This window comes from Corticium candelabrum, chromosome 17 (assembly GCF_963422355.1).
Source record: "Corticium candelabrum chromosome 17, ooCorCand1.1, whole genome shotgun sequence".
In the NCBI taxonomy this organism is placed as follows: domain Eukaryota; kingdom Metazoa; phylum Porifera; class Homoscleromorpha; order Homosclerophorida; family Plakinidae; genus Corticium; species Corticium candelabrum.
The window spans coordinates 4593597-4621202 of NC_085101.1; the positions used below are offsets into that span (position 1 = coordinate 4593597).

Here is a 27606-nt window from a genome sequence, read left to right on the forward strand (position 1 = left end):
CACATCCGGAGTGGCAACTGTACTGTTACCTCCTCATATTTCATTACACAACAACATACGATCAAAAAGCACCGTCGGTTGCGAGTCGCACTGACTAGCAATCAACTAGAAAACGTCCGATGCTTTAGGCTGTTCTAACAAAGAAAACGATACCAGTGGCAATCAATGTACGTATAGCAAAGTCCAATGATGCAAAGTCGCTCTAGCTACTCAAAACTATCCGTTACTAATGCGCTCTTCAGTCCTCGTCCGACGCATCAGCGTGCTCTGATTCCGCGGCTGGAAGCTGGTACAAGTTCTCGTCGTACGCCTTCAGAATCGACGTGCAAGCGAACTCGTACTGATCCTGAAGAAAGTCAACACTCGCACAACAATAGTAGACAAAACAGTATTGTCTGCTCATTGGGCACTTTCTCAAGGTACAGTTTCCCTCTGCTACTACACAAGATGTGACCAAAAATGTACTTAGTGCTGCCTGACTGCCCGTTTGACTATCTGCCTGCCTGTCTGTCAATGCCAAAAGTCCATTAGTGTTTAAAACATCTATTGGGACTGGTTCATCTTTTTAAATTTCTGATTATGTGTACACATACAGTATAAATGTAATAAAGCCCTTCTGTCTGTCTGTCTGTCTGACAATATCACTTATTGAAACATAAATCCTATGTTACATTTCTAACACTAATGCAAACAAGCTACTGAGTTCAACGTTAGTTTAATGCAACCTACTTTGATAGTCTCTATTGCATATGTTCTCGTCTACTTCTCCAGGTAAGGCACGAGTCAGCTTGTGGAGGACAACTTTAGTGTTACATCGTTGTAAGATTGAGTCTGTCTGTCTGTCTGTCTGTCTGTCTGTCTGTCTGTTTGTCTGCCAATTGATTGTGTCCCTCTGTTCGTGTTTGTCTGAGCTTTTGTTTCTTTCTCTGTCTACCATTCTCCATATCTGTTACCTGTCAATGCTAAACAACCAATTACTCCTAACCCATAATTACAATACCTATTTGCCTCATGCCTTATGCAATGGAGTGTCTGTCTGTCCATTTACACTGAACAGCCAATTGTATCCCATACCCTCTGTTCTTCAGTCATCATTTTGAACACAACTAGCAATAACTTACAGTTGTCTGAATCATCATGGGTCGTTGGTCGCGCATGATACGAAGCAGATCCAACGGATATACAGCTACAGAAGCCTGCAGCATTGACAAGGCTGTATCAACAAGAATGAACACTCCAGATCGACCAACACCGGCACTATTCACAAATCACAAACTTTCATTCAGGCAAACACAGAGCTCTACCCAAACCGCCTACCTGCAGTGCACAAGAATCGGTTCTTCGGTGTGTCCTCTTCGCTGCTGAATGAGCTGCACAAACTTCAAGAATTCGTGGCAATCGTCAGGCGTATCTGCAACAAAACAAAACTAGGATACTGTTATCTTGTTTGGTAACCCAGTTTGCATTATCACCGTGATCAGGCCATGCAATGTACTGTAGCTGTTCCACAAGTCTTGTATCCCCACTTTCGGCATCTCTCAACAAAACTTGTCTCATTGTACAGATTTCTTCAACTTCCTCCTCTTCACATCTGACTTCCAATCGTCCATGATTTTTAGTTTCACCGACAGGAGGCCAATAACGGAAGCACTTCAGATGCTCATCTTCATATTCTTTCGTCAACATAACTATCAGTTTAATTCCCTGTTCCCAGATCATCTAGAAAGTTGCATGAACATAGTCATACACAGACTAAACAAACCACCTCTTTCATAGAAAGACTCAACAGCACACCACTGACTGTATTCTCCTATAGATACTGTACTCATACAGTCTTCTGTTTACATGCACTGCTTATCATCTACAAAGTCTATGGTGATTATAGAAAGGCAGATCAGTGGGTAGACTACATTGTGAAGACATAAGAACTAACAAAAAGCTGAAGGTAACACACCCAAGCTCTACTGTACTGTACTTGTTGTTCTAGCATAAGATGATTCATACATAAATTCTACTTCATATGTCACAGGTAGATGCTAGGTATGCAGCCACCATGTTTAGTCATCTCTGATGCAAATAAGATTTGTGGTTTCCCCTTGTGTCCTACAGTACTTCTATTGCCTTTCACAACAAGCAGCTAAAAAGTTTGCTGTTCACAACCAAAACTTCAACAACCCTTGGGGACCTCAAGATCAAAATATTGCCAACAGACAAAGATCTTTGACCATTAATTAACAGCTTGGTGTGCTGTTGTCTATTTTACTACTTGTAGATACATTAAATTGTCAATGCAAAACTACTCCATCTCAACTGCATCCTGGCAAGCTCAAACACCTATTCCACTATACAACTAACAGCAATCTAAAGTTAGAAAGATGCCTGACTTACACCACAGCATTATCTTGTCCCCTTCAAAGGACATTGTAAACCACAGAAGACAAAGGTGAAGTTGTTAGGAAGTCATTAGCATTAGTTGATCACAGGTGACACTATAATAGTTTGTAAGTACAACTAACAAGAAGATTGAAAGTGCACAGATGGACCCACAATAAATGAGGGAACCCTGACAGTCCAGATGCCAACTGGTAGTAATCCACACCTTTGACCTTTACAGTTCCCTACCAAAGTAACCAAGCTACTGCCAATCACTGCATTAAAGTCCAACATGAAAGCATAAAGTACAACTTGAGACCAAACTAAACTAAGACAAACTAGATACTTGTGATGTACCAGAACTGACAGTCCAGATGTCAATTACAATTAGAAAAAGAAGTTATTTCCTTTCCCTGAAATGAACCAATCAGCAATAACAGATCATCACCAGCTGTGCTATTGACCACCCTCTTATAATTAGCCCTACTAGGTAAAAACCAAAAAGCACATTTGAAAGACCAGAACTTAGTTGTCAAACATCAAACAGGCATCTCAATTATGTATACCATATTTCCACGCATTTAGCTGCAGGGCTCTTATTAGAACATTTTGGTGCTATGTGCCTTTGTAGAGTGTGGTTAGGGAATAGGGTAGAAGCCATGGAATTCTCTGGAGGACTGCAGACAAAGGAAGACATCACTGTTAGCCATATTTCTAACTCTGATTTGGTTGCTTCCTCCACAGATAAATTGTCAATAGGAACTGACCTCTGCACTTTCATCAACTGTATGACAGTGATGTCTTCCTTTGTCTACAATCCTGCAGGGAATTCCATGGCTTTCCTATTCCCTAACCACACTGTACAAAGGCACATAGAACCAAACTGTTCTAATAAGTGCCCTGCAGCTAAATGCGTGGAAATAGGGTACAGTACACATTATGACATATTGTATGTATCAAGGATTCTAAGAATGCTGCTACTGTGGTTGGATCAACCTTTGTCTATGTCTCAGTAAATATTGACCAGACCAGTAGAGTTTTAGTTCTCCACCTAACACCTGGTAACCACAACAGCTACAGGTTTTAGTCCCATAACATTGTGTTGCCTTGAATACACATACAGTTCTGTAGAATTCAAAGCAATAGTATTCTAAGTTAACAAACCAGGACAGAAAAATCCTATTGTGAACCACAAAGAAACCTACAAACAAACCAAAACCAACCAACAAACAGCAACAACCCTCAATTACCATTTTTCTTAGTTTATAAAAAAACCAAGACAAAACTATTGCTAGAAGTATTACATCAGAATACAGTGAATTGACAACCAACTTCCACCCTCTGAGGTTTGGTTCCTTTATTTCTTATACTAACCACCTTTATACACCCACACACAAAAACAAAACTAAACATCTTCAGGTGACATGGAACACACACACACATGACAACAATTAGAACAACTTGGCAGTCAAGGGCAGACAACGACTCAAAGTCACATGACATCATACCTGCCAGAAGTCTTTCACTGTATGTTCCAATGTACCTTGTGATGAGATGTACTTGTTCACTTCACTGGTGTGTGGTAAATCCATCTAACACACAAGCCAACCATTACCATGTCACCCAACTGGCTTCAATTAGGATTAAGGGAGTTTAGCAAGAACCAAACAATGACTCACATTGACAAAATTGGCATTGATGTAGTTATTGTCATCCTCCCCTTGAAGAACAACTCTGGTGTGATCATCTGTAAATGCAAAACCACAGTTGCTGTTGTTAATTTAGAGATGAGTCACAGAGAAAGCTCACATGGCAGGATGTCCAAGTATCTGTTCTTGCTGGCATTTTCTGGTTTGGCACCATCTTTTTGAGTCAAGCCTGGTGTTTTACGATGCAGATGCTAACACAACATCTTTGTCGACAATTTCCCTTGTGACGTCTCTATGACTTACTCACCTCAAACTGAGTTTCAATCACTTTGTTGGCAATATGCTACAAGAAAACCATAAAACCATAGCCATTAGAACAGGTCTTTATAAACAAAGAACAAGATTGCCAGTCACTCTGTCTATAAATGTGATAGATACATGCATTAGATACGCATTAGATAGTGAGGAAAACTGCAACTTCCTAAACGATGTCACTAACCTCCAAACCAGATCTTAGCTGCCCCAAAGGTTGTAAATATACCCATTATACAAGCATATGGCAACAAAACAGACAAAAAGTCAACAAATACAGCACAAGCCAATAGTCCTCTCTTCTTTCCACTGCATTTCTCGACAACAGTTGCACTGAGTTTGAGCAGTTTGACAACCAAAGACTACTAAGAGCTACCGAGCTTACAAGGGCTGTCACCCAGGTAAACAAAATGATGATGAAAACGATAGCAGTAAACACTGGTACTGATGTCGAGCAACAGCACTCCCTGCCTTTAGTCAGTGTCCAACATCATCCCACCCATTGTATGTATTGTACGTGCCAGAACTGGGTAAATGACAGAAATATTAACTTTGTTACAAACAGAAGAGGTTTAGGCAAACTCCATCCTCAGTGATTACACCGCATATCATTCCTGCAAGTTAAATTAAACATCACCACCTTCGAAAGCACCTCTACACATGTATGTCTGCCTTTTGAATTAGCAAGCTTGCTTATAGCAGCAAAGTCAATGAGACTAGTCGATTGACTCACCACACGTAGCTGCTCCATTGCAGTCCTGCTATGTTCTTCAGTATTCGGTATCCTCCAATGTATTGCAGCTTCACAAAATACGACTGTATACACAACAGAACAAATAGACACACTGACCTCTTACTTGCTGGTTTGACAATAAGATCCAGTGCACATGGATTCAAGTTTCGAGTCTCCCTAATCAACTGGACAACTTGTTCATGTGCTTTGTCAGTGACACTGGTTCCATTTATAAAGAGAACTTGGTCTGCATCAATTATTCTTGGAACGACAGTGGCTGCTGGAGTGTTCGCTGCAACTTTAGATACCACCACTGGCAGATTCTGATCAAGCCCACCCTACAAACAGTACGAATCAATGAATAATTGACTAACCTAAGTTGCACATTGTGGCATGAAGTAACACATGCAGCAGCCAACTCGACTTGTCATTACCACAATACATGTATGTGCAATGTCCCCATACCATAAAGTATCCGAGTTCCATAAATAAAATCAACCGTAACAAGTGAAATGATGTCTCTAGTTGTCACCTTCATCACCCAATTGTCATGTCATCTCAATTGGCTATCTATTTGTTAACTGTCTCATACATTTGCTTCACTACACAGTAGTCGCTTTCATGTGTGCCCACCTCCTATTTACAACAAGATTGGTCATGCATCCACCATACGCAAAACCATAACATCATAGAATACTCATCTCTACAAAGACCACCTCTGTTTTACACAACAATGTTTGACAGGCTTTTGAGGAAACAGGAGGGACCACTGCAGTAAAATACATTATAATCTTTCTCCTGCCCATTCAAATTACAAAAAAATCCTACAAACATGCTCTTTTTACCTCACATTGTGGAGTCATGTCAATGGTCTGTTAGTAATTCAAAGCTCTGTGAGTGTACATCACAAACATGTCAATCACCAATACATGCTCTAATCCCCAAATTGACAACAACAATTACTACACAAATATTGGACAAAACCAATTTCAGAAATTTTTGTTAAATTAATTAATTTTTTAGTTGCAGATGATGCCAAGATTTAGAAGTTTCAAACTGCAGTTAAACTGCTCACTCCATTCATATCAATATATAAATCGCTCACAGCTCTAAAATATGACTACCTTCACATTGAATCCGAATCGACCTCTCTCATCAGGTTCCAACTTGATATACAACAAACCATCAGTTGAAACCGGACTGTCGGTAGTAAATTCAGGCATTGCTGGCTCTGGTCGTGGAGCCACAGGAGGAGGAGGAGGAGAAGGCGTACGTTTAACCGATTCTTCAACCTTCACATCTTTCGATACACTACATCAACAAGCATGCAATAAGACCATGTCATCATTCAAACATTACACAGGAGAACTGTGATAAAGTGTAACCTCTAGTTTCTACACATGAAAGTTCTATAGTTAGTGAAGTGGCCGGTACCACTTCTGAGCCAAGACCCTCAAAATTAGAGCAACTGTCCTAATTACAGTCGCGTGTCACTTATCCGACACGCCGGTTATCCAACAGGTCAAGCTTGTCACGTGGCTGGTCAGCTGCGTACCTGTACATCCATGTGCATGTCAGTTGTTTCTTGAAACAAGTTTGAGGAATTCAATCGTTTCTTCTCGTTGTGTTCTACATTCATCTACATCTTAGATTCTACATTCATTCTACATCTACATTCAGTATACCTAATGTGGAAAAAATGCGTACAGTGAAACCTGTACTAAGCGACTACCTGTGGGACCCAGGGGTATTGGTCTCTTAGGACAGGTGGTCGCTTAGTAGAGGAAGCCTCGTGCTTCCACACACCTATAGCCCTGCATGCCAGACCACCACCACAGGGAACTTACAAGTGCTAAACGTCTCGTTTCTTGTTTTGTGCAATGTACATATTCCGTCCATGTGGTTACAGACTGTTCTAATCAAAGCTAGCTACTGTGTCAGGGAAAAGAAACTGGATAGAATTTGCTGCTGCCTGGCTTCCAAACTCTTCTTCTGCACCACACTTTCCAGCTTTGCAACCAAATCCAGCATTTTCTGATTATTTTTGATGAGTGAAAACTGGAATAGGTCGTCCACAAGCTCTACGGCTTGTTTGTAAGTTTGAACTCGAATTTGAGGTGGGTCATAATCATCATCACCTTCAGTGTCACTTGTGTTAATGCCATGTTGTCAAGCGTCAACGACATCCTCTCTGTCTCGATCCTCACACCGCCTCTTTGCTTGATGTAGGAGGTCTTTTTCCCACTCGTCTCCGAATTCTTCACATGATCGCAAGTGTGTCAGCAACACCTCTGAGAGGTGACAGGCGTGTTGGAATGTGTAATCAAGACGAAAAAGGTACATTGTGGTCGCTTAGAAGAGGTGTTAATTGCTGTAGGGCCTTTGGATTAGCGGTCGCATTGGGCATTGGGCATTGGGCATTGGGCATTGGGCAGGTGGTCGCTTAGTACAGTAGCTATTGTATGGGTCGCTAAAGCCGGGTGGTCGCTGAGAGGTGGTTGCTGGTACAGGTTTCACTGTATAATATGAACAATAGTTGAGTTGTAACAGCTTCAGTTATTTAACAATTTCACTTATCCAACAGGGGTCCGGTCCCAAGGGGGTCGGACTGTACCAACAAATCATAATGCCAGAAAGTGAGCTCCACTGTATAAAGGAAATGAAAAATGCAACATATCTATATGTTGACCCACAAAAAACCATCTAAACTGACTTAAGTACAAGCATCAAAAGAAATAAAAGTTGAATCTACACTCAGCCAAGTTGTTTAATTAAACTACCACAACAATACTGAAAACAACATCATAGATCTACATACCAGAGACACTTACTGACACCTTAACTAATACCTCGTTATAAGGAGAACTTGTAAGCAGGCCAGCCCATGCTGACTCGAGTCAGCTTAGTTTGTAATCGTCGTGTAAACATATTTCTACCCGGGCCAGCGCATGCCAGCCTAGGCTGGCTCGGGTCAAATACATCATGTAAACGCATAGCGTGCTGGAAAATGGGCCGCGCATGCTCATTTGCTAGTCTCACGTAGCCAGACCCCTTTCCGTCATGTCATACTTCTGCGCAAAAATGGCACAAATAGCGTGGAGCGAGACAGAGACTCTGTTAGGGAGCGACCAAGATGAGCAAGAAGTTTAGCATTTGGACTCCGTTGCTGCATGTGCGCAACAGTCGCCTGGCGATAGACCTACGACGTCTCGTATGTCCTACGCATTCTCGATGACTGTTGTAAAGCCATAGAGAAAAACACGAGCAGCTTGGCTTCTGTCCGTTACAAACGTGAGCTAATGCAAGCTATGTCAAGCTCAAGTAACTAACACAAGTTAGTGACATGCATTGGCTTCCTTCTACAGAGTGTGTCATGTAAACGCGGGCTGGAATACTGGGCTGGCTGGAATACTGGGCTGGCAAGAGCTGGCGCAGCTCAGCTTGGCTTGGCTCCCTATGCATGCCCATGTAAACGGGGTATAAATCTCTGCACAGATCACACCACTGCTTAGAACTCAGTTATTCCTACGCAGCATTTGCTTCTTACATTTCAGAAAGTGGTGATTCTTCTGCAGCTGCAAAGAGTGTCGTCTGTCCATTTCCTTCAATCGCTGAGACACCAGGAGCATCAGAAACATCAGGAGGTGAGCTACTATCAGTCGTTCCTTCATTAACTTGCTGACGATGATGCTTTGAGTAGTGAGCATAAGCTAAAAACAAGATGTAAAATCATCAGCAGTGTGGCTACCAACTCAGCTACTGTATTTTGTATTAAGTTAACAAACAACACAAAAAATAATCAATCCTGTGACCTCACAGACATTGTTTGAAAACACAATAGACAAGCTATAAAACATGACTGGTTTTGTACAAATCAAAAACTACATACATGCTTTCATGATCATGCATTACATAGTCATGATACAGTATAGTCATGTATAGCACTTACCACCAACTGTTCGCCTTTGAAACCGTTTGCTTGGAGATCTGAATGAGAACAAACATAGTGAGTCACCCAAATGAGTCATAATGAACAACTAGCAAGGCATGGAACGTGTGCACAAGTTGACATCTAGTACACTACTTTGTGTTACTGTTCAACCACTTAACACATTAGTGGAACTATATTAGCAAAGTCGTACAATGTCTACATCAAGCGGAGAACATAATTTGCTTGTAATTCAAATGCTAAACGTTAGCTACAACTTTACACAGTGAAAGAACCTTAACTAAATACATCATCTGCTACAAATCCACGACAGACATATCAGATACCGTTTAAAAATCTGACCAAACTTGAAAAAAACACGACTAACCGAGTAAACTCCTTATTTCGTTGCTTTGTTTTCCCTTCTCTCTCAGTCTGCTTCTGAGTTCTACCACTGAAATCAAAAGGGTGTGTAAACAAAATTGACAACATTAGCCCATGCTCATCTACTTGCCTGTATCTAAATTTTGAGCCAAATCGAAACATTGTAACGACCTTGTGAGTGTTGGCGGTTGGTTCCGACAATCTAAAATATGTCAAAATTTATGGCAAATCAAATTGAATACAAAACGTAAAATTGACAACAAAAATACAAACACATTATAAAACTAAATACAGACATGGTCTAAGGATTATGATGTTGATAATGTTGTCTTCATCAAGTTTGGAAATCAAGGGGCTGCTAGGAGTATTACCAGAAACTGTATGCATCCGAGTCTGTACACCATTGCTCTGTACATACCGAAAAAAGGAGTGATGCTCAACACAGGTCTTCCACATGGCTTTGCACGTCCTGTTACTTTGCAAGTTAAATTCAATCACATCAGAGAACCAACTGTCCTACAACAAAATAAATGGTAATCAACACACACAGACATACAAACTACGACCTGGTAAACACCAACATCATCGTGTTTGATTTGGATGAAGAACCTCTTCTTTTTGAATGAGATCTTCCGAATTTTAGGCCTATATATACACACATACATACGTACATACAATTACAAGTACATACATACATACCGCATATTTTAGCACTACTTACCAAGAAAAAGTATTTATCTTCTGCTTGTTAGCAAACACCACTATACCAAGTGCTGTCACCCCAAGATAAAGTTCAGCATCGTCTTGGTCCTAAGACATGCAAAGTTTGTCAACAAACATCAAGGTCATCACTATGTGACTTGCTATATTTAATGAACCAAGTTACAGGCAAACAACTCACAGACTGTCTACCATAGCATCTCTTCATGTTCAGAAACGTAAAGAGCCTGACTAGATAAACGATAAGTAAGAACACTAACAAACCCAACACTATCAGTCAACCTCAGCAACAGAACAGTGGCTCAATCTCGTGTATCATGTGGTAACAATTTAGTGACAAAGCAAACAAATTCTAGTCCAGAGATAGTCATGATGAAAGTTCCATGGTAAGCGTTAGTCTCGTTTAGCCAGACCCTACCCACCATCATACTTCCAGTCACATAGCCAGACCCTACCCAAGGCCAGAAGTATGATGGCGGGTACGGTCTGGCTATGCGAGACTAGGTACGCATGTACAGCACATAGCAATTAATAGAGCATTCGCCTACTCTGGCATAGTGTAGATCAACTCCATACAAATCCAATCGCTTCACTTTCTCCAAGTAGTAGAACTCTGAATCAGCTGGTGTTTGGCCACTGACAACACACATGCAGTCACATTATCACTACAATGAGAACAGAGGGTTAAATATTTAATAACTTGACTTACATTAGCTTTTGGTGAGCCTGAGAAATAAGTTGTTCAAGCTCTGGTGTCTACAAAAACAAAATTACACATCACACTACCGGTTTACAGTAGATGTTTGAATCAAACAGACAAGCAGCTAAAAGTGACTTCCAAGTATGCTAGAATAGAGAAAGTCACAGATCATATTATAACCTCATACACAAGGATCTCATCAAACTCAAACTAATTACTTGTACACATGCATAGTTCAAGTCAGTTGATTTTGAAAAATGCCAAACACGCATGCTGGTCACCATTTGACTTTTACAATAAGACAACCAAGGCAAATGGCAAGCTGCCAACCCAGTAAGAGGATGTAACAAGCAGCATTATAGTGCAATAAGTTTATGATTTGATTTACCTGATTTGGTACAAATCGAAACTCTGACAAGTAGCCGTCCGTGTGTATGTTAGCATCGAAATCCCCCAACTCGGCTAATACAGTAATGTGTACAATTACAACAAAAATGTACACACACACACACACACACACACACACACACACACACACACACACACACACACACACAAATTTACATTGAGCAGCATAAGCTGAGAGAGAAACAGCCATTTCTTCAGTCACTGGCAGCCTGGAATAATACAAAAGTTACACCAGGATTGTCTTGACCACCTATCGTCTTTGTTATTGTTACAACACACCTAATAACCCTCCCAAAGATACTAAATTTACAGAAAATAAGCAGTCCACACTGCACACTGAAACCACTGCTTCACTTTAATCAATTATTAACCTCTTCCATGAACAGGACAAATCATCTACTGAAAACTGAATTTAATTTCTTGACATCACATTTCAATGATCTGTGGCTTCATTGCACACATTAGTCAGTGTTAGATTCAGTAAAGGTGTGCATGGTACCAAAAGTAGTCAGTCCTCTTGTATTGATTAGATTCAGCAAGTCATCCGACTGTACAACAAACTGCGATGGTTAGCATGATCATTGGTGTGACCCAGTATTGCACACTAAGACTCTCTGTACTCAAAGTACCAAGTTCTGTTGGTCCGACAGATACATACTGTGGTGTATTCCATGTCAAATAACGTTTCTAAATTTCAGTACAATTCAAACACTTACTTGTTTCTCAAAATGTCACTCTTCACTTGCAAGAAAAACTGATACCTTCAAAACAAACCAGTAATAATAAAACAACACACACACACACACACACACACACACACACACACACACACACACACACACACCTGGTCAACTCCTCCTGTAACTTGGCAGGATCTTGTACATAAAACTTAACACGAAAATACAGAATGTACGGATCTGCCCCTATAACAGCATCGGCTACCTCACACAAAGCCAAACACACCACTAACTGCATCTCACGTCTCATCTGTTTTCGAAGCTTTTTGTTAACATCCAGCCACCTCTACAGAATAGAATATTTACATCCCACATTAGAATATTCAATGCAAATCTGCAAACCATTTGATCATCTTCATCAGTGTACTGCAATCCAAAGTATGCTCGTTCAACCAAATCGAGATGATCCAACACAGCATTCAACACATCACATCCTTTAGCATTTTTCTAACAATACAAGACTCATTAGCAACGGGGACTACCCAAGTAATCATAGAAAACAGTCAACACAAACACAGGTGAACTACGCTCATCAGACTCAATTTCAACCACACTTATTATACTGTACCCTATAAGTCTGAGCATCCTCAAGTTCTGTATACACTGGGGATATCCCACACATGATGCTATTTCGAGATAATCAAGAAGACGACCACATGGGACTACCTCGTGCGCAAGATCTTCGACTTCAGCACTTACTTAGAACAAACGAGTTGCCGACCAATCAACTGACGCTGTCAAAACATTCTTCAGACCCGTTTTGTCGTTACCAGACGATATAGAACGACACTCACGTTTACGGACGAACGCAATGATGGAGTAATCAGCCTGGTATTCTACGAGCGTGCAGCATGCATACAACCATGGACAGGACGGCAGCCGGAGCTGTCAAAAGCTGATAGTGTCCGGTGTGAAACACACGCACACGAGCAAAAGGCTACAGAAGTAGAGCTCGTTGACTGAAAAACCCAACTCTGAGACACTTTCACTGCCTAGAACCTACACTAAACTTGCAGTCTCAGAAGCATTCATAACGATTGGCTTCCGAACTGACAGGCGTGAGAAAACGCAACCCACATGCCGCACATTCTCCAATTCCCACAACAAAAATCGGTCAAAAAAAGTGCTCCCGATGGTTGTCACGGAACACATGCATGCTCCTAGCGAGAAAAGACAATGGAACGTACCACGACCGCTCGCACAAACTGCGAGTCATCGAGAAGTTGAACGCTGCATTGAATTTGATCGCTCCTTGATGTACTAGATAGTCGTCCACGTCCTCCTGTCGCTGAGCTGCCGTCTCCCCTCACCATTGCTAAGAAAACTTGCCGTCAGTTGACTGTGGAATCCCACGAAGCTGAGCGAGCGCACGCTAAAGCCCTACCTCTAAGCCCGGATATTGAGCTCGCTATCCCAAGATATGCAGGAATTAGCCAAAATCTTTGATATACTCGAGAACAAAAGAAGTACGATGTGAAGGCCGGTATGACGTACGAATGATGATATTTAACCCAAGTCTAATAAAAGCCCAGATGCCGCATGACCTCAGAGAACAACATCACGTGACATGATGACATCATGGACAGTGACACACTATTGCAACATGTTATCTCTGTAGAGAGACGGGCGGAAGATATCTTGGCTGACAAGCAGCAAGTGGTAGATCTCGACCGTAAACGCAATGCCAACAGGGAGGCCCTAAGGGCCCTAAAACGTTCCACTGACACGAAAACTTGGACTTGCTTTGGAAACACGTTCATCAAATTCTCTAACAGCGATGTTGATCGCATGTTGAGACGAGATCAGGAGACGCTAAACAGTGAGATTACGGCTTTGCGCGACGCACTACCTACCAAGGTGAATGAACTCAGAGAGATGGAAGGAAAGGCTGATGCCCGATCCTTTGCACGTCTCAAGGCATTGAGCAGAGAGGAAGTTGAGAGTTTATTATCTAAACAAGATTCTCAGTACTAGTGATATATTGATTATATATTTCATTTATAATTGAATTAAACGCAGTCTTCAGCCTCAGCTCTGCACTGATATGTCAATCGTCTGTTAACTAATTAACAAGTGCATGCACTCCTCGAGTTAATTAATGTAGCTGCAAATCGTCTTTGAAAATAGATTTTGCTGTCGGTTTTGCAGACTGTCTGCCAAATGCTTCCTTTGGTTAGCAAATAATGAAGGTGCCATTTGAGGTAGATCATTAGAAAGTAATGTTTACACATTCGTTTCAGTGACACATGTACAGACCCCAGCTGTTTCTCCTAACTGACAGGCATAAAATATAATTATTACCAATTAATGGCTGAATTTTAGGTGTGGTATGTACACAGGCTCAAGGATTGACACATAATCTGCTTACTATTTTTCTTACCATTGTGTTTATGAGGACTTTTAGTTTGCACTCAACACAGTTCATATGATATGACATATGTTGCTTAATTTTTGTCTGGCATCATATGGTCATTGGACGCAATACTAAACAACAAATATGAAGACGTATGCAATGTGAATAGCAAAACCAATAACGTCAGTCACAAACTGTCAGAACATCACAATGCCAAGCCATTTAGTCCACACGATTCGTTTGCACACTGTCACTGAGATTTGTTCTTCTTGGCTTTGGCTGCTTTCATTAATTTTTTGTGTACATTCAAAATGTAGTGACTGCGAAAAGAAGAAGGGAGACATGAAAGAGCAAGACCTTGTATCTCATGAGATATACACCCAAGCGAGACAGGCAAACAACCAATTGTTCCAACAGCTTGACGAACAAACGTAGTCGGTGATGGAGCCAAGAACGTTGGTCGTTTCACTTTGCTCATTTTACTGACAACAAGCAGAGGAGTAACTGATTGAATTGTAACACCTGAGCCACTATATTCTTGCTGTAGAGCTTGAGTGAAAGTATGCATATATGCCTTTGTTGCAGAGTACACAGAAATGAGACCCATCGGATAGCAGGCAGCAAAAGATGCAACGTTCACTACAGCACCACGTTTTCGGCCCAACATGGAAGGCAATAGAGAACGAGTGAGAAAAGTCACAGCTGCTACATTCACATTTATTAGCCGCCACAAATCATCCGTAGAAACTTCACTAAAATATTCTGGATGTTCGTAGCTAACACCAACGTTGTTGATCAGAACTCCAATATCTAGGTCTTTCACTTGTTCAAATATGCGGTCGTAAAGTTGCTGACTGCTTTCACTGAAGTCGGCCACTACCACCTTCGTTTTAACACTGTATGAAGATTCTATTTATGAAACAATTCATCATCTTCAAAGGAAACCTTAGACAGGAATTATAAAAGGGTTTCTAGTTAATTAATGATTACAGCATACCTATTGACTCTGAAACAGTCTTTAGCTTCTCTTCTGAACGACTTATAAGCACAATATCTAAACCTTGTCTGGCTAGCTCTTCTGCATAAGCTTTACCGATTCCATCCGTAGATCCTGTCACAACTAGAAGAACATGCACCATTGATCAAATCTAATTTGCAGGAGAGAAGACACTGCCCAACACTCTAAAGAGCAGGACTGCCCCACCGACAGAGTTTCTACCCTCCTTGACATCCTATACACTCCTATTCAATATTCGTAGCATGTGTGCGTCTCTACCTACCTGCCCATTGTCCTAGACGTTTGAGACGTCTGCTCAGTCCAAGCGATGGAAACACAAAACTGCGAAGAAATGCCCATCCGTACAATAAACCGGACAAGCCAATCTTCAATGCAGTAATAGCTCCTAGAGCAACAAGGCTCCACTCCAGCCACGTGCACGTCGAACTGTCTGCCGACATCTTGAAACGCGAACAGTGCTGGGAGTGCGAAGAAAATATCTATATAATAATTATTATTAGTTTTCTTTAATATAAGTTTAATGACAGAGAGGCGTATACCGTACTGTTAGCTTTAGACATTTACGCGCGTACAAAAATTATGCGTTTTGCTAATTTTAGTGTTTTGGAAGAAATACGTACGCGTTAATTAGTAATCATGTATTTATGCGTTTGATAAACTGTAGCAGGCACAGTGAGCAAGCAATTATTTCCCAACCTCAATTTATTATCAACATGTGATCATTAATTAAGATATACATTTCTCGGCTTTGAATTTCTTCATCACAAATTTCTATAAACTAAATGTACCAGTCTTCTGGAGCCACGAAGGCAGGCATAAAATTAGCGAGCCTTGTAGTTCATGTAATACACATCCAAGTGACACTGGCTGATACCAAATTGTTCCAATAGCTTGATGAACAAAGTCGGCTGCTGTTGAGACAAAACAACTTGGTCGTTTTATCAAGCTCATCTTGGTAACAACTAGACTCGAGCCAGTCTCTCCTGCCTTCATCATTCCCCGGATAGTCGAGGATTGACTATCCGGGGAATGACGAAGGCAGGGAGAGACTGGCTCGAGTCTAGGTAACAACTGATAAAGGAACAACTGACTGAATAGTAACACCTGTGCCACTGTATTCTTGCTGTAAAGCTTGGGTAAAAGTATTCATATATGAATTAGTTGCAGAATACACTGACATTAGACCTATTGGATAGCAACCAGCAAATGATGCAATATTCACCACAACACCACGTTTTCGATCCAACATGGAAGGTAATAAAGCATGAGTTAGAAGAGTGACAGCTGCCACATTCACATTCACTAGTTGCCACAACATGTCTGTAGTGATTTCACAGAAATATTCTGGATTTTCATAAGCAACACCAACATTGTTGATCAGTATGCTGACATTCAGATTTTTCACTTGGTTGAAAATACGATCATATAGCTGTTGACCACTTTCACTAAAATCAGCTTGCACCACCTTAGTTTGAACACTGTGGGAAGACTCTACAAACAACAGCAAACACATTCTGTAAATATATCATGCTAAATCTGATATATAAATACAAATTTTAAAATTATGTGTGCCAGCTGCATGCACGGGGTACATGTACATTACACTTAATTGATTGACCCTCCTGTGATCCTTGGAAAAGGATTGCATGCATGACTGTCCAAGCCAGCTGGTCTAAGCTTTACCTTCTAATGCCAGTTTGATTTTCAGTTAATTCAAAATGTTCTCGTGCACTGTCAATTACTTTAAATAATTTTGAATCACAAGATTGGAGCTTCGACTAATTAATTATAATGTCTAGTAGAGAAGCTAGTCACATCATGAGTACACGTTACTGCAGCTGTAGTATCTCCAGTGATGATGTATGCATACGTATAATCATTAGAGCTGAAACATTACTCCCTTCCTCCTAATTGTGCACTAGCTCTCCTAGAGTACATCTCACCTATTGCCTCAGCAACTCTAAGCTTTCCTTCAGAGCAACCGATCAGCACAATATTAAGGCCTTGCCTTGCAAGCTCTTCGGCATATGCTTTGCCGATTCCATCAGTAGAACCTGTCACCACTATATAAAGAATCATAGATGTTATTATGGCAACTATCACAAAAATGCAAATAGACAGACAGCACGCATGAAGCAGATGAACATAAACAAGTCTACAAATAGACATTGACAGACAAACAAACAGACAGAAAAATAAACAAACAAAGCAAATGACAGAGAGAGAAGAGAGAACAGAGATAGAACATCAAAGCAACTCCAACACTATATCAACTCTGGTACACTTATATGTACCTGCCCATTGTCCTAAACATTTGAGAGGCGTAGGACTCCTGAGTCCAAGCGACGGAAACACAAAACTATGAAGAAATGCCCATCCGTACAGCAAACCAAACACCACAAGCTTCAATGCAGTGATAGTCCCTAGAGCAGCAAAGCTCCACTCCAACAATGTCCAACTGGTAAACTCTGAGGTATCATCTGCCAACATCTTGATCCAACAAAATCACTGAGATTGAACGCTAAAATGTATTAGTGTTAACTATAATTAATTAGAAGGTCTTTTGTCTCATCCTATAGTCACCTGATGGTACAGTACCCAGCTACAGTACAACACCTCGCTAATGACATTTACAATTAACTAATTGAGTCCCATCCCTACAGCTGAATTAATTAAATAAAACACACAAAAAGTAACAATTCTCTGAAGTCATTAACGATGTTTCCAATATCTACTTCTGACTAATCAATGCATCTCAACATAGAAACAGCAAACATCATTTGTTGCAAGCACACGCTACAACAAACAATCAAACAAAATACAAACAGACTAACAACTACAAAAGTAAACACTGATCAGCCACAACAAAGTATACACACAATGCATATGACGTAAATCTACCGTCCACTTTGCATGCTACCCTAAAGGATCTCTTGTAAGCCCAAAAGTATAGCAAAATAGCCTCAAAGCATGCAATGGTCATTGAGATTTCTGTTTCTCAGCTTTGAATTTCTTCATCACAAATTTAACTACATTAAATGTAGCAGTCTTCTGGAGCCAAGAAGGAAGACACGAAATAGCCAAGCCTTGTAGTTCATGAGATACACATCCACGTGACACTGGCTGATACCCAATTGTTCCAATAGATCGATGGACAAAGTCGGTTGGTGTTGGAACAAAACATCTTGGTTGTTTTATCCAGCTCATCTTGGTGACCACAAATAATGGAACAACTGACTGAATAGTAACACCCGTGCCACTGTATTCTTGCTGTAGAGCTTGGGTGAAGGTATGCATATATGACTTAGTTGCAGAATACACTGACATTAGACCTATTGGATAGCAACCAGCAAATGATGCAATATTCACCACAGCACCACGTTTTCGACCCAACATGGACGGCAATATGGCATGAGTTAGTAGAGTGACAGCTGCTACATTTACATTCACTAGTTGCCACAACATGTCGGTAGTGATTTCACAGAAATATTCTGGATTTTCATAAGCAACACCAACATTGTTGATCAGTATGCCGACATTCAGATTTTTCACTTGATTGAAAATACGATCATACAGCTGTTGACCACTTTCACTAAAATCAGCTTGCACCACCTTAGTTTGAACACCGTGGGAAGACTCTACAAACACCAACAAACATATTCTAATTTCTATCATGTTATAATCACACTATATTCCTAGAGTCTCACCTATTGCCTCAGCAGTAGCTCTAAGCTTTTCTTCAGAGCGACTGATCAGCACAATATTAAGGCCTTGCCTTGCAAGCTCTTCAGCATATGCCTTGCCAATTCCATCAGTAGAACCAGTCACCACTTTTAAAAAATCACAGATCATGCATGACAACTAAAATATCATGCACAAATAAGGAAATAGGCAGAAAGCATGCACAAAGCAGACAACCAGAGACAAGTCCATGAATAGACGTTGACAGCCAAACAAACAAACACATGCACAGACAGAAAAACAGACAAACAAATACACAAATTAACAAACAGACACATAGAGAGAAAAATTAATGATATATAGAACAGGACTGTTAGCAAACTCCGTCACTAGCCATACACAGCACTTGCTGGAAATCTAAAGTTCTAGACCTCATCTACAGTGACAGTCACAGATCTAGATGGATCAACAACTAATTAACTATAGGGCGCAAACGAAAAGATTGACATATTACCGGACCTCAAATTGAAAAACAGGCGGAAGAGCTTTTGACGAACATTAACAGATACATTAATAACTACCTAGCATTACACAAAATGAGCTACCTGCCCACTCTCCTAGCCGTTTAAGATCTTTCCTAATTCCCAGAGACGGAAGCACATAGCCCCGAAGAAATGACCATCCGTATGAAAGCGCAGATAATCCAAGCTTAACAGCAGTGACAGCCCCTAAACCTACAAGACTCCACTGCAACCAATTACACGCCATGTTAGTGTGTACTAAAATAGAAATTATGCGCAGCTACAAAGCGCTCTGGGGTCACAAGGGCACAATAAGATGCAAGATCGAAGAGAAGAAAGTAGACGATGATTAATTACGATGAAATAGATATGTGCTTATACAGCATACACCCTAATGTCTATACTATGCTTGTACATGTTCAGTTCCACTGTAGACCTACACTTATGATCGATCGACTTGTCAGCTAGAGAGCAAAAGCGGGAAATGCAGCAGTTAACGGTTCCAATAGATCACAGAAAAAATAAATAGTACCAGCCAGACCTAAAAATACAAATCTGATAACAACAAACGTAATTAAGATTCATGCTTCAAGGCTACATGACCTTCAAACAGAGAAAACGGTCTGTCTGGAAGTCGTGTTTGTCTGTCACCGGATGACATACACCAGTCTCCAAACTAAAACAACACAGCACGCACCTATCACTCGTGCAGCTCAAACAATGCTTTCCTGTCCTGCACCTTCATGGCTCTATACAGACACCGTGGATCTTTCGTGACACGATACAAAGCCAGAAACGCGTATGCATTGCCGGCAACCCCATGACAAAGACCGTAACCATTCACTAATAACCCCCTCTGCCATGTGACATCAGCACAGTCTCTTGCTGCAATCAGATATTGCTCATCTTTAAATACCTATAAATAAAAAGCAATCAATACTTTAGCAAATCGAGAAAACGTTTGTTTGTGTGTGGATAGTGATAGCTGTGTTTATTTATATTATATATATATTGTTAGATATTGACTTTGATTGCTGCAAGCACTCTCATTCTCTTTACGTGTTTGTTTATTCTGGTTTTGCTTTATTGCTGGTTGTGTGAGAATGGGGTGTATTGTATGTGTATGTTTTGCTACAGACCAGTGCTCTTTATTAGCCCGCATTGGTAACAAAAACTGACAGAGAATTCTCAGCCAGTATTTTTACTAAAACGTTGTCATTTCAAGAGGTTACCCGTTTTTACACTGGCTATCCACAACTAAAGCCAGCAATGTTTTCTATCAGACAAATTATCTGTCAATACCTCACTGTTTAGTCTAGAAGGTTTAATACAAACCTCATATGCTTTTGAGAAGGTTAATGCAAGGCCGGGTGCACCATGACACCATTGCACCAATCTGTCGGATGAATTTGATATTGAGGATGGAAAATTGTTAGATTTAAACTTGAGTGTCAGAAGGTAGTCGAGTGTTGGCCTGATGTGCGACTGCAGGTGCTCCTGAACGGGAGAAAGATGAGAAACCTGTAGTCAAGAACAAACACATTCATCTAGTCAACCATCAACACAATGACAAACAGACAATCTAGAGGACAGGTAGCCGAACAGGTGGCCAAACCGCAGGGACTGCATGCAGAGCAGGTCCGGCAATTGTTCAGATAGTGCAGCTCAAAGCTTCTGGTCAGTGACATAACTGATTCAATATATTACAGATTTGTTGAAATTTTGACACTCAACAATCTTTGACCATATTCTCATGCAAATTTTGGTCAGAAGTGAACAGTACAAACAAAAGTGTGTGTTTGCAAGAGGTTTGTAGTAGATTCTTTGGACTTGCCTACTGCTATAGCTAGTAAGTTTGTAAAGGTAATGAACAGCGTCTTCACATTCTTGGTGATATTTTATCCAGATAATGTGTTCTAAAGTGTATAACATGAGTTATTCAATATTAATTATCATATAACTAATCATATTATAGTCATGCGATAAAGTTACGCCTCTTAGCATGCGTTATGCTGGACCAATGTACATTTGCTTCCGCCATCCCTGAACCAACAAACGAACAGCTCAACAAACAGAGATAAACAAACAAACAAACAGAAAACAGACAACGTATACACAATCAAGCATTTTCGCACCTCTAACAACGTGTATATTATTCCTCCGATACCATGAGCAGCTCCAATGTAATGTTTGCCATGCCACGAGAACATCAAAGGCGACTTCATCTCCGGAGCTTTGCATGCACCTTCCTTGCCGGCATTCAAAATCACCTCACACACCTACAGGATCAACCTTATTGACATGAATTAGAAAGACATTCTAGATCTTGTTCAACCTGTTGTATCACAACGTCTGAAATTGTCTCCTTTCCAAGATGGTGTTGAACAAACAAGAGGGCATACAAATAGCCAACGTGGCCATATAGATGTTCACTAGGCATTCCTGGTTCTTTGATTTCTTTTAACAGTGACAACAATTTATCAACTCTACGTGACATTCTGTCTTCAGATCCAAGCTTGCTGTACAATACAGCCGAGAGAGCCAATGGTCCCGCCTGACCGCACAAAAACGTCAGCCGACTAGTAGCTTCGTCATCAAGGAGATCAGCAGCCGCCTGCAAGTAGCCTTTATACTGTTCGTCAACACTCGACAACCTCAAATACAGTAAAGCCAATCCTACCAAAATAGTTTCATAAATTTGTTTGAATCACACTATCAGTGCACTTAGTGCCACCTGCAGATCCTGTGTAGACAGTTCTGCCTCTATCGTGTTTAGGATTGTATCTTGAATGGATGTACTTCAGCTCCTTGTCAATTGAGGATCGCAGCCGACTGGCATAATCACTAGTAATCTACACCAACTCATATAGATCTTTTTAGCACAACTCTGACATACACGTGTACTACAAAAGAATAGTGATTTCCCAAACTAGAAAATATAATTTACAAGGAAAGAGTTTGAATCACTTGAGCAACTCGACAATCATTAGACATTAATTACGCGATTGACGGCATCCGCTCTCGTGACAATAAATATTTAGTGTACACATACCCATCCATAATTCTCGCGCGCAGGTCCGCGCAGGTCCGGTGTACAAGGCTCGCTCCAAAAATTCGAGCTCTTGCGCTTTTCAAATGACACCAAGAACGCCCCGAATGGACCAGGAACACAAAATTAACGGCGCTTTTAGAAAGCACATTGAAAGTGAACGCGAATAGAGAGAATACGCGCGTCTACGCACGTAGAAATTAGCAACTAATATTAGACTACATTTACGTTTACCTGTCCATCTGATCCAGATGGCTTATAATCATCAAACGGGTTAGGAAATGCTCTGGTGTCGTCCCACTGAAATCCTGTAGAGACCATAATGATCACGTGACAAAATTTCCACTTGCTGCAAGTCCCGGATATTTGTTCAATTTGTAATTTTTATGGCATAATAATTATAACGAAAGACAAAAACAAGAAAACTAGACATAGACAGACAGTAAAGAAAAGACGCATGTGCACTCCGTTTAGACCTACTATAGTTCTACAGCAGTTTCGAATTCTAGGGCAAGTAATTCCTCGGCCCCTGGATAATCTGGACTAGACACTCCAGGGCCTGTATTTTTCTGAGCTAGAATTTGTCTACAATTACTAACTATCATGTACAAGTTCTGCTTACCATAATCTTGTAGTATAGAGTCTATACCCATCATCTTCTAGCAGCTAGATATTACTATAGTCTAATTTCTTTATCTATATATTCTGTAATCTTTCTGCTCTCTTTTTTCCATGTGCATACCTGACTCTACCACCAGCCAGCATGTGTGCACTGCCTGATGCAGTCTCCTAGAGATCCCGGCCCACAAATTTGATTCCCATTCCATGTGCAACCTCAAGTGTATAACCTCCATCCTGCATGGAGTGTTATTGGTAATATGTTTAAAAGTAAACTGCTGGCGTCCATGGGTATATTATGTATGGTTAGTTCTGCATGAATTGGCACCAAACTATATAAACCCTCTACTCTAAACTGTTATAGGTCCAGGAATCAATTAAGCATCCGATTGTTTGGGGTATGGCTAGCTTAAGGTCCATGCCTGGTTTATCTAGACATTTGTAGTGTACGCGCACAGCATACAGCAACCAAACAGCTAGATGCGTGACTTGGCACTGCAATACCGCCATTAATTACTACTTCCTCAACGCAGTAGGGACCAAAATTGCGCCAGATTTGCATGTAAAATTGAGCAAAAACCTTCAAAAGCTGACAATGCCACACGCCCGTCAAAAAAGCAGTGGCTGTGTGGTCAGACAACAGACGTAGGCGGCATACATTATGCAGGTACATGGAAATGTTTGGTGCTGCTCCAATGTTTAGACAATAGCTAAACTGCAGCTAATCTGCAACCCCAACTACAGGGTAACTATAACCATGCACTTCTATCATACCGCTAGATGCAAAGTCAACGGTTTGCCGCTGCAGTCTTTCACTGATTTCTACACAAACTTTTGGACTAGATTACTCATTTTTAGCCTTCCATGGACTCACCCACAAGAAAGCCTTCAAATTAATTTTCACTGTATGCAAATTACAATCAAATTGCAATGACAAATTGAAGACTTCTCAATATCGACCAGCTACCTTCCTGTACTGTAGCGTCTGTGTTGGCATCTTGATGATTTCCTGTTTTTGATAGTTCTAGATTAATGTTTACATATGGGAATTGAAAATCTTGTGATTAGAACACCCACAGCAATAAGACCGGTCTTGACTGACAAGATACTGGTTTCCATGACCTCTATAATTTGATCTAAACATAATTGAATGATACTATAGATACACTGCAGATGGCTACAAAGTCAGCTTACATTGCCAATTCTTTCAATCCCACCAATTCATCAGACTGCAGTGCCACGTTTCTACTCTTCACACTGTCGTTGACCTTTCCTAACATGTCCATGGAGTCAGAAACCGAGTTTGGAGGAGGGATTAGTAACACAGTACACGTACTGCACGGATCAAACTGTCACCACAATGGAGTTTACAGAAGCAGAGAAAACGAGCTGTACGACATACCTCGAACACTGACAACCCACCCCAACCTCACTTCCAGGAGCTCAGAAAATGCACTATATGACAAACTGGATCCTCTCCATGTATCAAATAAGAATAAAAAATGTGAAGCAATTTCCAGTCCAACTTCTGTTGATTCTTCACGTACACTGATGGACGGAGAAACCAAACAACTTACCAAGCCAGTCATCTCACTGCAGTGGGTTTTGTCCCTGTCCTCCATCACATTGGCTACAGTGGCTTTCATACTGAGCATTCTAATCATTACAAGAGCAGTATCAATTGAAAGCAAGAAAAGCAGTGAGGCATCCCTAGGTATTTATCAATCAGTTTTATTCTGAAATTGTACAGTCTGTAGACTGCATTTTTCTTTCTTACAGAGTTGAAGCAAGAGACCCTGGAATTCAATAGCAGTGCCTGGAAGATACTGCAGTCGTCTGTCCTTGAGGTATTTATGATTAGTAACCACACTACACATCAGAATGATAATGTTGTAATGATTACATGCAAAAGTTCAGAGCCATTCTACAGCAACAAGACGGCCAGATCAAGACACTGACACAACAGAACACTCACGTTATTACTGAGCAAAGAACATGTGCGCAAAGAGTTGCCATTTTAGAATCGTCTGTGAAAAGTCTAACTAACCAGGCGAGTCTCCCAGGAAGACAAGGACAGAAAGGTGCCAAAGGTAGTTAATACTAATGTGTTTGAAAACTGTTAGCAGCATTACATACAGTAGTAATTATACTGTAGGTGAAAGAGGAGATGATGCAGCAGATGCAACATTTCCAATACATGGTAACCCAGGACCACCAGGGCCACCTGGGCGACCAGGACTAAAAGGTGCAAATGGTTCCGAAGGTCTACAAGGATTACCTGGAGCTAAAGGAGAAGCCGGCATTAAAGGTTCTCAAGGACCAAGAGGTTTTCTGGGACCAAAAGGTGACAACGGAACCACAGGACAACCTGGATTACCAGGAACAAAAGGAGAAAAAGGAAACAAGGGTTCTAATGGCACAAACGGCCAGAAAGGAGACAGAGGATTGCCAGGAATTAATGGCTTACAAGGAGACAAAGGAGAAATGGGAAATACAGGCAAAGACGGCACCCCAGGTGTACCGGGTATGAAGGGAGAAAGTGGCATCACAGGAAGTCCAGGTGCAATATTACAAATTAGATTACCTACAGTATAGCACAACAAGTACTAACAGTTAGAATCATGTAGGACCAAGCGGTACCCAAGGAGACAAGGGGGAACAAGGAATAGCTGGTAAGAGTGCCTTTTAGACATTGCTTTGCTGTATCAAGAAGCTCGATCTTGTGTCTCGAAGTTGCATGAATGTGGGTGTGCGTCTTTACTATATAATGCTCACTGACACTCATGCAGCTTGAAACTGGGTCAAGGCTTGCTGACCAATAATTATTCCAAATTCATATTTTAAGGTCCGAAAGGAGACAAAGGTGATTCTGGAGTCAACGGTAAATAATTTCAAGCAACTTTATGTCCACATAAACTAAGTGCAAACTGTACATGCAGGTGTTACAGGAACACCAGGAAGGAAGGGGCAAAAAGGTTACGCTCAATTACATAATGATTAATCAGTTTTTCTAGTTGCTGCTGCATCCTTACAGGAGAAAGAGGTAAAAAAGGCAACAGTGATGACGACTAAAGTTTTAGTGAGAATGGAACGAAATGCTGGTAGTTTCATGTACTTTTCTGGCACAGTTACAATTGAAGACATGACTTTAGCTTTTGTAGCCTTCTGTGCCCGCTAATTGCAGTAAAGTCAATATAGAGTTGTAAAGTAATCGTACAAAGTGGGGCCTATGAGAGTTAACTGCATTAATCTTCTTAAATAAAGCATGACTGCTGGTACAACTTTTTGTGTTGATGTCTACCCATGTGAGTAAACTATTATGATACTGGAGTCACCAGCGTAGCATGGTCCTCAAATTTGAGGGGGCTAATAAATTAGACTGCAACCACGCCCATTATACTTACAAAGTCACGCCCATTTCTACTGTTTACTTTCCTCACTCACAGTTTGTAGACATGTAAGTAAATAATATCCATTTCAAGTTACAAATAAACTGTGGCACTGAGTGCCATCAGTGTGTGTAAACGAGTGGAAACACTGCTACAGTCCGTGCCAAAAAGGTTTTCAAGGCTCGCTGCGATCATCAAATTGAATGGCATCTCGATGACAATATTATAGTTCAGTGCATACTGGTGTTGGACAATTTAGCATTTTGCATTTAATCTAGCGAGCAGGTCTCTCTCTCTATATATATATACCTAGTTTAATAGCTTGAATAACCTGAGCACAAAGTGGAGAAAGTACAGAGTTCATGCAAATTGTTTGGTAGAGGAGCCGCCGGAGATTCCATCTCGGGTCAGTCGGGTTGTCAACCATAAACTTACTTGAAAAATAATTGATGGATAGGCTTCGGCCTTTTGATGCGGTCCTACTCTGCCATTGTCGGATATCGTAGCAAACCTCTTCTGATTACAAAATCTCACAAAAAGTCGCCAAGGAATTCGCTATGGAAATTCAAGATTCCTGAATCCCTTGTGAATCGCCACGGATTCACTGTCATTCCTCACTGATTCGATAGAAATCAATACCAAATTCACCACAAATTTTTTCATGGGTTTAAGTTGATTAAAGTGATGGGCATGCGCACTTCACATGTCCACGACTTCTTGACGCTGTTTTTCACACTGAAATGATGATGATATGTATTATCAAATAGTAGTCATCGTAGACTAAGCGGACTGTTTATGGTAGCATAGAGTTCTGCTTGAATTGGAGTGACACGCCCAAAACGTTTGGGGGCTATAGCCTCCCCAACCCCCTCCCCAACCCCCTCCCCAACCCCCAACCCCCTCCCCAACCCCCAACCCCCTCCCCAACCCCCTCCCCCGACGCTACGCCAGTGCTAGAGTAGCATTACTCAGATGAATTCTTGAAAAGACAACTACTGCATCACATAAGGTTGCCTGTTAAGTTAACTGACAT

The 27606-nt window shown here is 40.9% G+C and overlaps 7 protein-coding genes across 8 annotated transcripts; 2 read left to right on the forward strand and 5 right to left on the reverse strand.

Annotated features, from left to right (window-relative positions):
* Window positions 1-20: 20 nt before the first annotated feature.
* LOC134193370 (tyrosine-protein phosphatase non-receptor type 4-like) lies at window positions 21-13432 on the reverse strand. 2 transcript variants are annotated; one of them, XM_062662203.1, is made up of 27 exons: window positions 13329-13432; window positions 13132-13259; window positions 12287-12391; window positions 12052-12230; window positions 11924-11968; window positions 11364-11416; window positions 11188-11261; window positions 10809-10855; window positions 10648-10735; window positions 10101-10189; window positions 9961-10024; window positions 9798-9895; window positions 9510-9581; window positions 9384-9449; window positions 9017-9054; window positions 8615-8777; window positions 6192-6378; window positions 5192-5405; window positions 5068-5135; window positions 4330-4365; window positions 4183-4273; window positions 4053-4120; window positions 3882-3965; window positions 1473-1719; window positions 1318-1411; window positions 1122-1257; window positions 21-346 (listed from the first exon to the last, which is right to left on the reverse strand). In XM_062662203.1, exons 2-27 carry the CDS (start codon window positions 13255-13257, stop codon window positions 239-241), a joined length of 2640 nt encoding a protein of 879 aa, XP_062518187.1. In that variant the 5' UTR covers window positions 13258-13259; window positions 13329-13432; the 3' UTR covers window positions 21-238. The 2 variants fall into 2 exon arrangements, with proteins under 2 accessions (XP_062518187.1, XP_062518188.1); XM_062662204.1 differs by lacking the exon at window positions 13329-13432 and having other exon boundaries at window positions 12052-12130; window positions 12188-12230; window positions 13132-13322.
* A 90-nt stretch (window positions 13433-13522) lies between these two features.
* Window positions 13523-13918, forward strand: LOC134192887 (p53 and DNA damage-regulated protein 1-like). Its single transcript, XM_062661642.1, has one exon. The coding sequence runs from the start codon at window positions 13523-13525 to the stop codon at window positions 13916-13918; it is 396 nt and encodes a 131-aa protein (XP_062517626.1).
* A 452-nt stretch (window positions 13919-14370) lies between these two features.
* On the reverse strand, window positions 14371-15756 carry LOC134193374 (very-long-chain 3-oxoacyl-CoA reductase-like). The gene is made up of 3 exons (XM_062662209.1): window positions 15578-15756; window positions 15295-15417; window positions 14371-15206 (listed from the first exon to the last, which is right to left on the reverse strand). Exons 1-3 carry the CDS (start codon window positions 15753-15755, stop codon window positions 14548-14550), a joined length of 960 nt encoding a protein of 319 aa, XP_062518193.1. The 5' UTR covers window position 15756; the 3' UTR covers window positions 14371-14547.
* A 255-nt stretch (window positions 15757-16011) lies between these two features.
* Window positions 16012-17813, reverse strand: LOC134193376 (inactive hydroxysteroid dehydrogenase-like protein 1). Its single transcript, XM_062662211.1, has 4 exons — window positions 17610-17813; window positions 17259-17378; window positions 16420-16806; window positions 16012-16226 (listed from the first exon to the last, which is right to left on the reverse strand). Exons 1-4 carry the CDS (start codon window positions 17803-17805, stop codon window positions 16087-16089), a joined length of 843 nt encoding a protein of 280 aa, XP_062518195.1. The 5' UTR covers window positions 17806-17813; the 3' UTR covers window positions 16012-16086.
* Window positions 17814-18288: 475 nt separating this feature from the next.
* On the reverse strand, window positions 18289-19782 carry LOC134193375 (inactive hydroxysteroid dehydrogenase-like protein 1). The gene is made up of 3 exons (XM_062662210.1): window positions 19602-19782; window positions 19023-19145; window positions 18289-18953 (listed from the first exon to the last, which is right to left on the reverse strand). Exons 1-3 carry the CDS (start codon window positions 19762-19764, stop codon window positions 18295-18297), a joined length of 945 nt encoding a protein of 314 aa, XP_062518194.1. The 5' UTR covers window positions 19765-19782; the 3' UTR covers window positions 18289-18294.
* A 138-nt stretch (window positions 19783-19920) lies between these two features.
* On the reverse strand, window positions 19921-24727 carry LOC134193372 (glutathione S-transferase LANCL1-like). Its single transcript, XM_062662207.1, has 10 exons — window positions 24587-24727; window positions 24379-24533; window positions 22801-24320; window positions 22252-22369; window positions 21853-22193; window positions 21653-21796; window positions 20853-21038; window positions 20257-20433; window positions 20121-20193; window positions 19921-20058 (listed from the first exon to the last, which is right to left on the reverse strand). Exons 3-10 carry the CDS (start codon window positions 22885-22887, stop codon window positions 19982-19984), a joined length of 1203 nt encoding a protein of 400 aa, XP_062518191.1. The 5' UTR covers window positions 22888-24320; window positions 24379-24533; window positions 24587-24727; the 3' UTR covers window positions 19921-19981.
* Window positions 24728-24735: 8 nt separating this feature from the next.
* Window positions 24736-27088, forward strand: LOC134193373 (collagen alpha-1(XXV) chain-like). Its single transcript, XM_062662208.1, has 8 exons — window positions 24736-24898; window positions 24964-25031; window positions 25097-25274; window positions 25340-25744; window positions 25812-25856; window positions 26030-26065; window positions 26124-26159; window positions 26219-27088. Exons 1-8 carry the CDS (start codon window positions 24736-24738, stop codon window positions 26254-26256), a joined length of 969 nt encoding a protein of 322 aa, XP_062518192.1. The 3' UTR covers window positions 26257-27088.
* The last annotated feature ends 518 nt before the right edge of the window (window positions 27089-27606 follow it).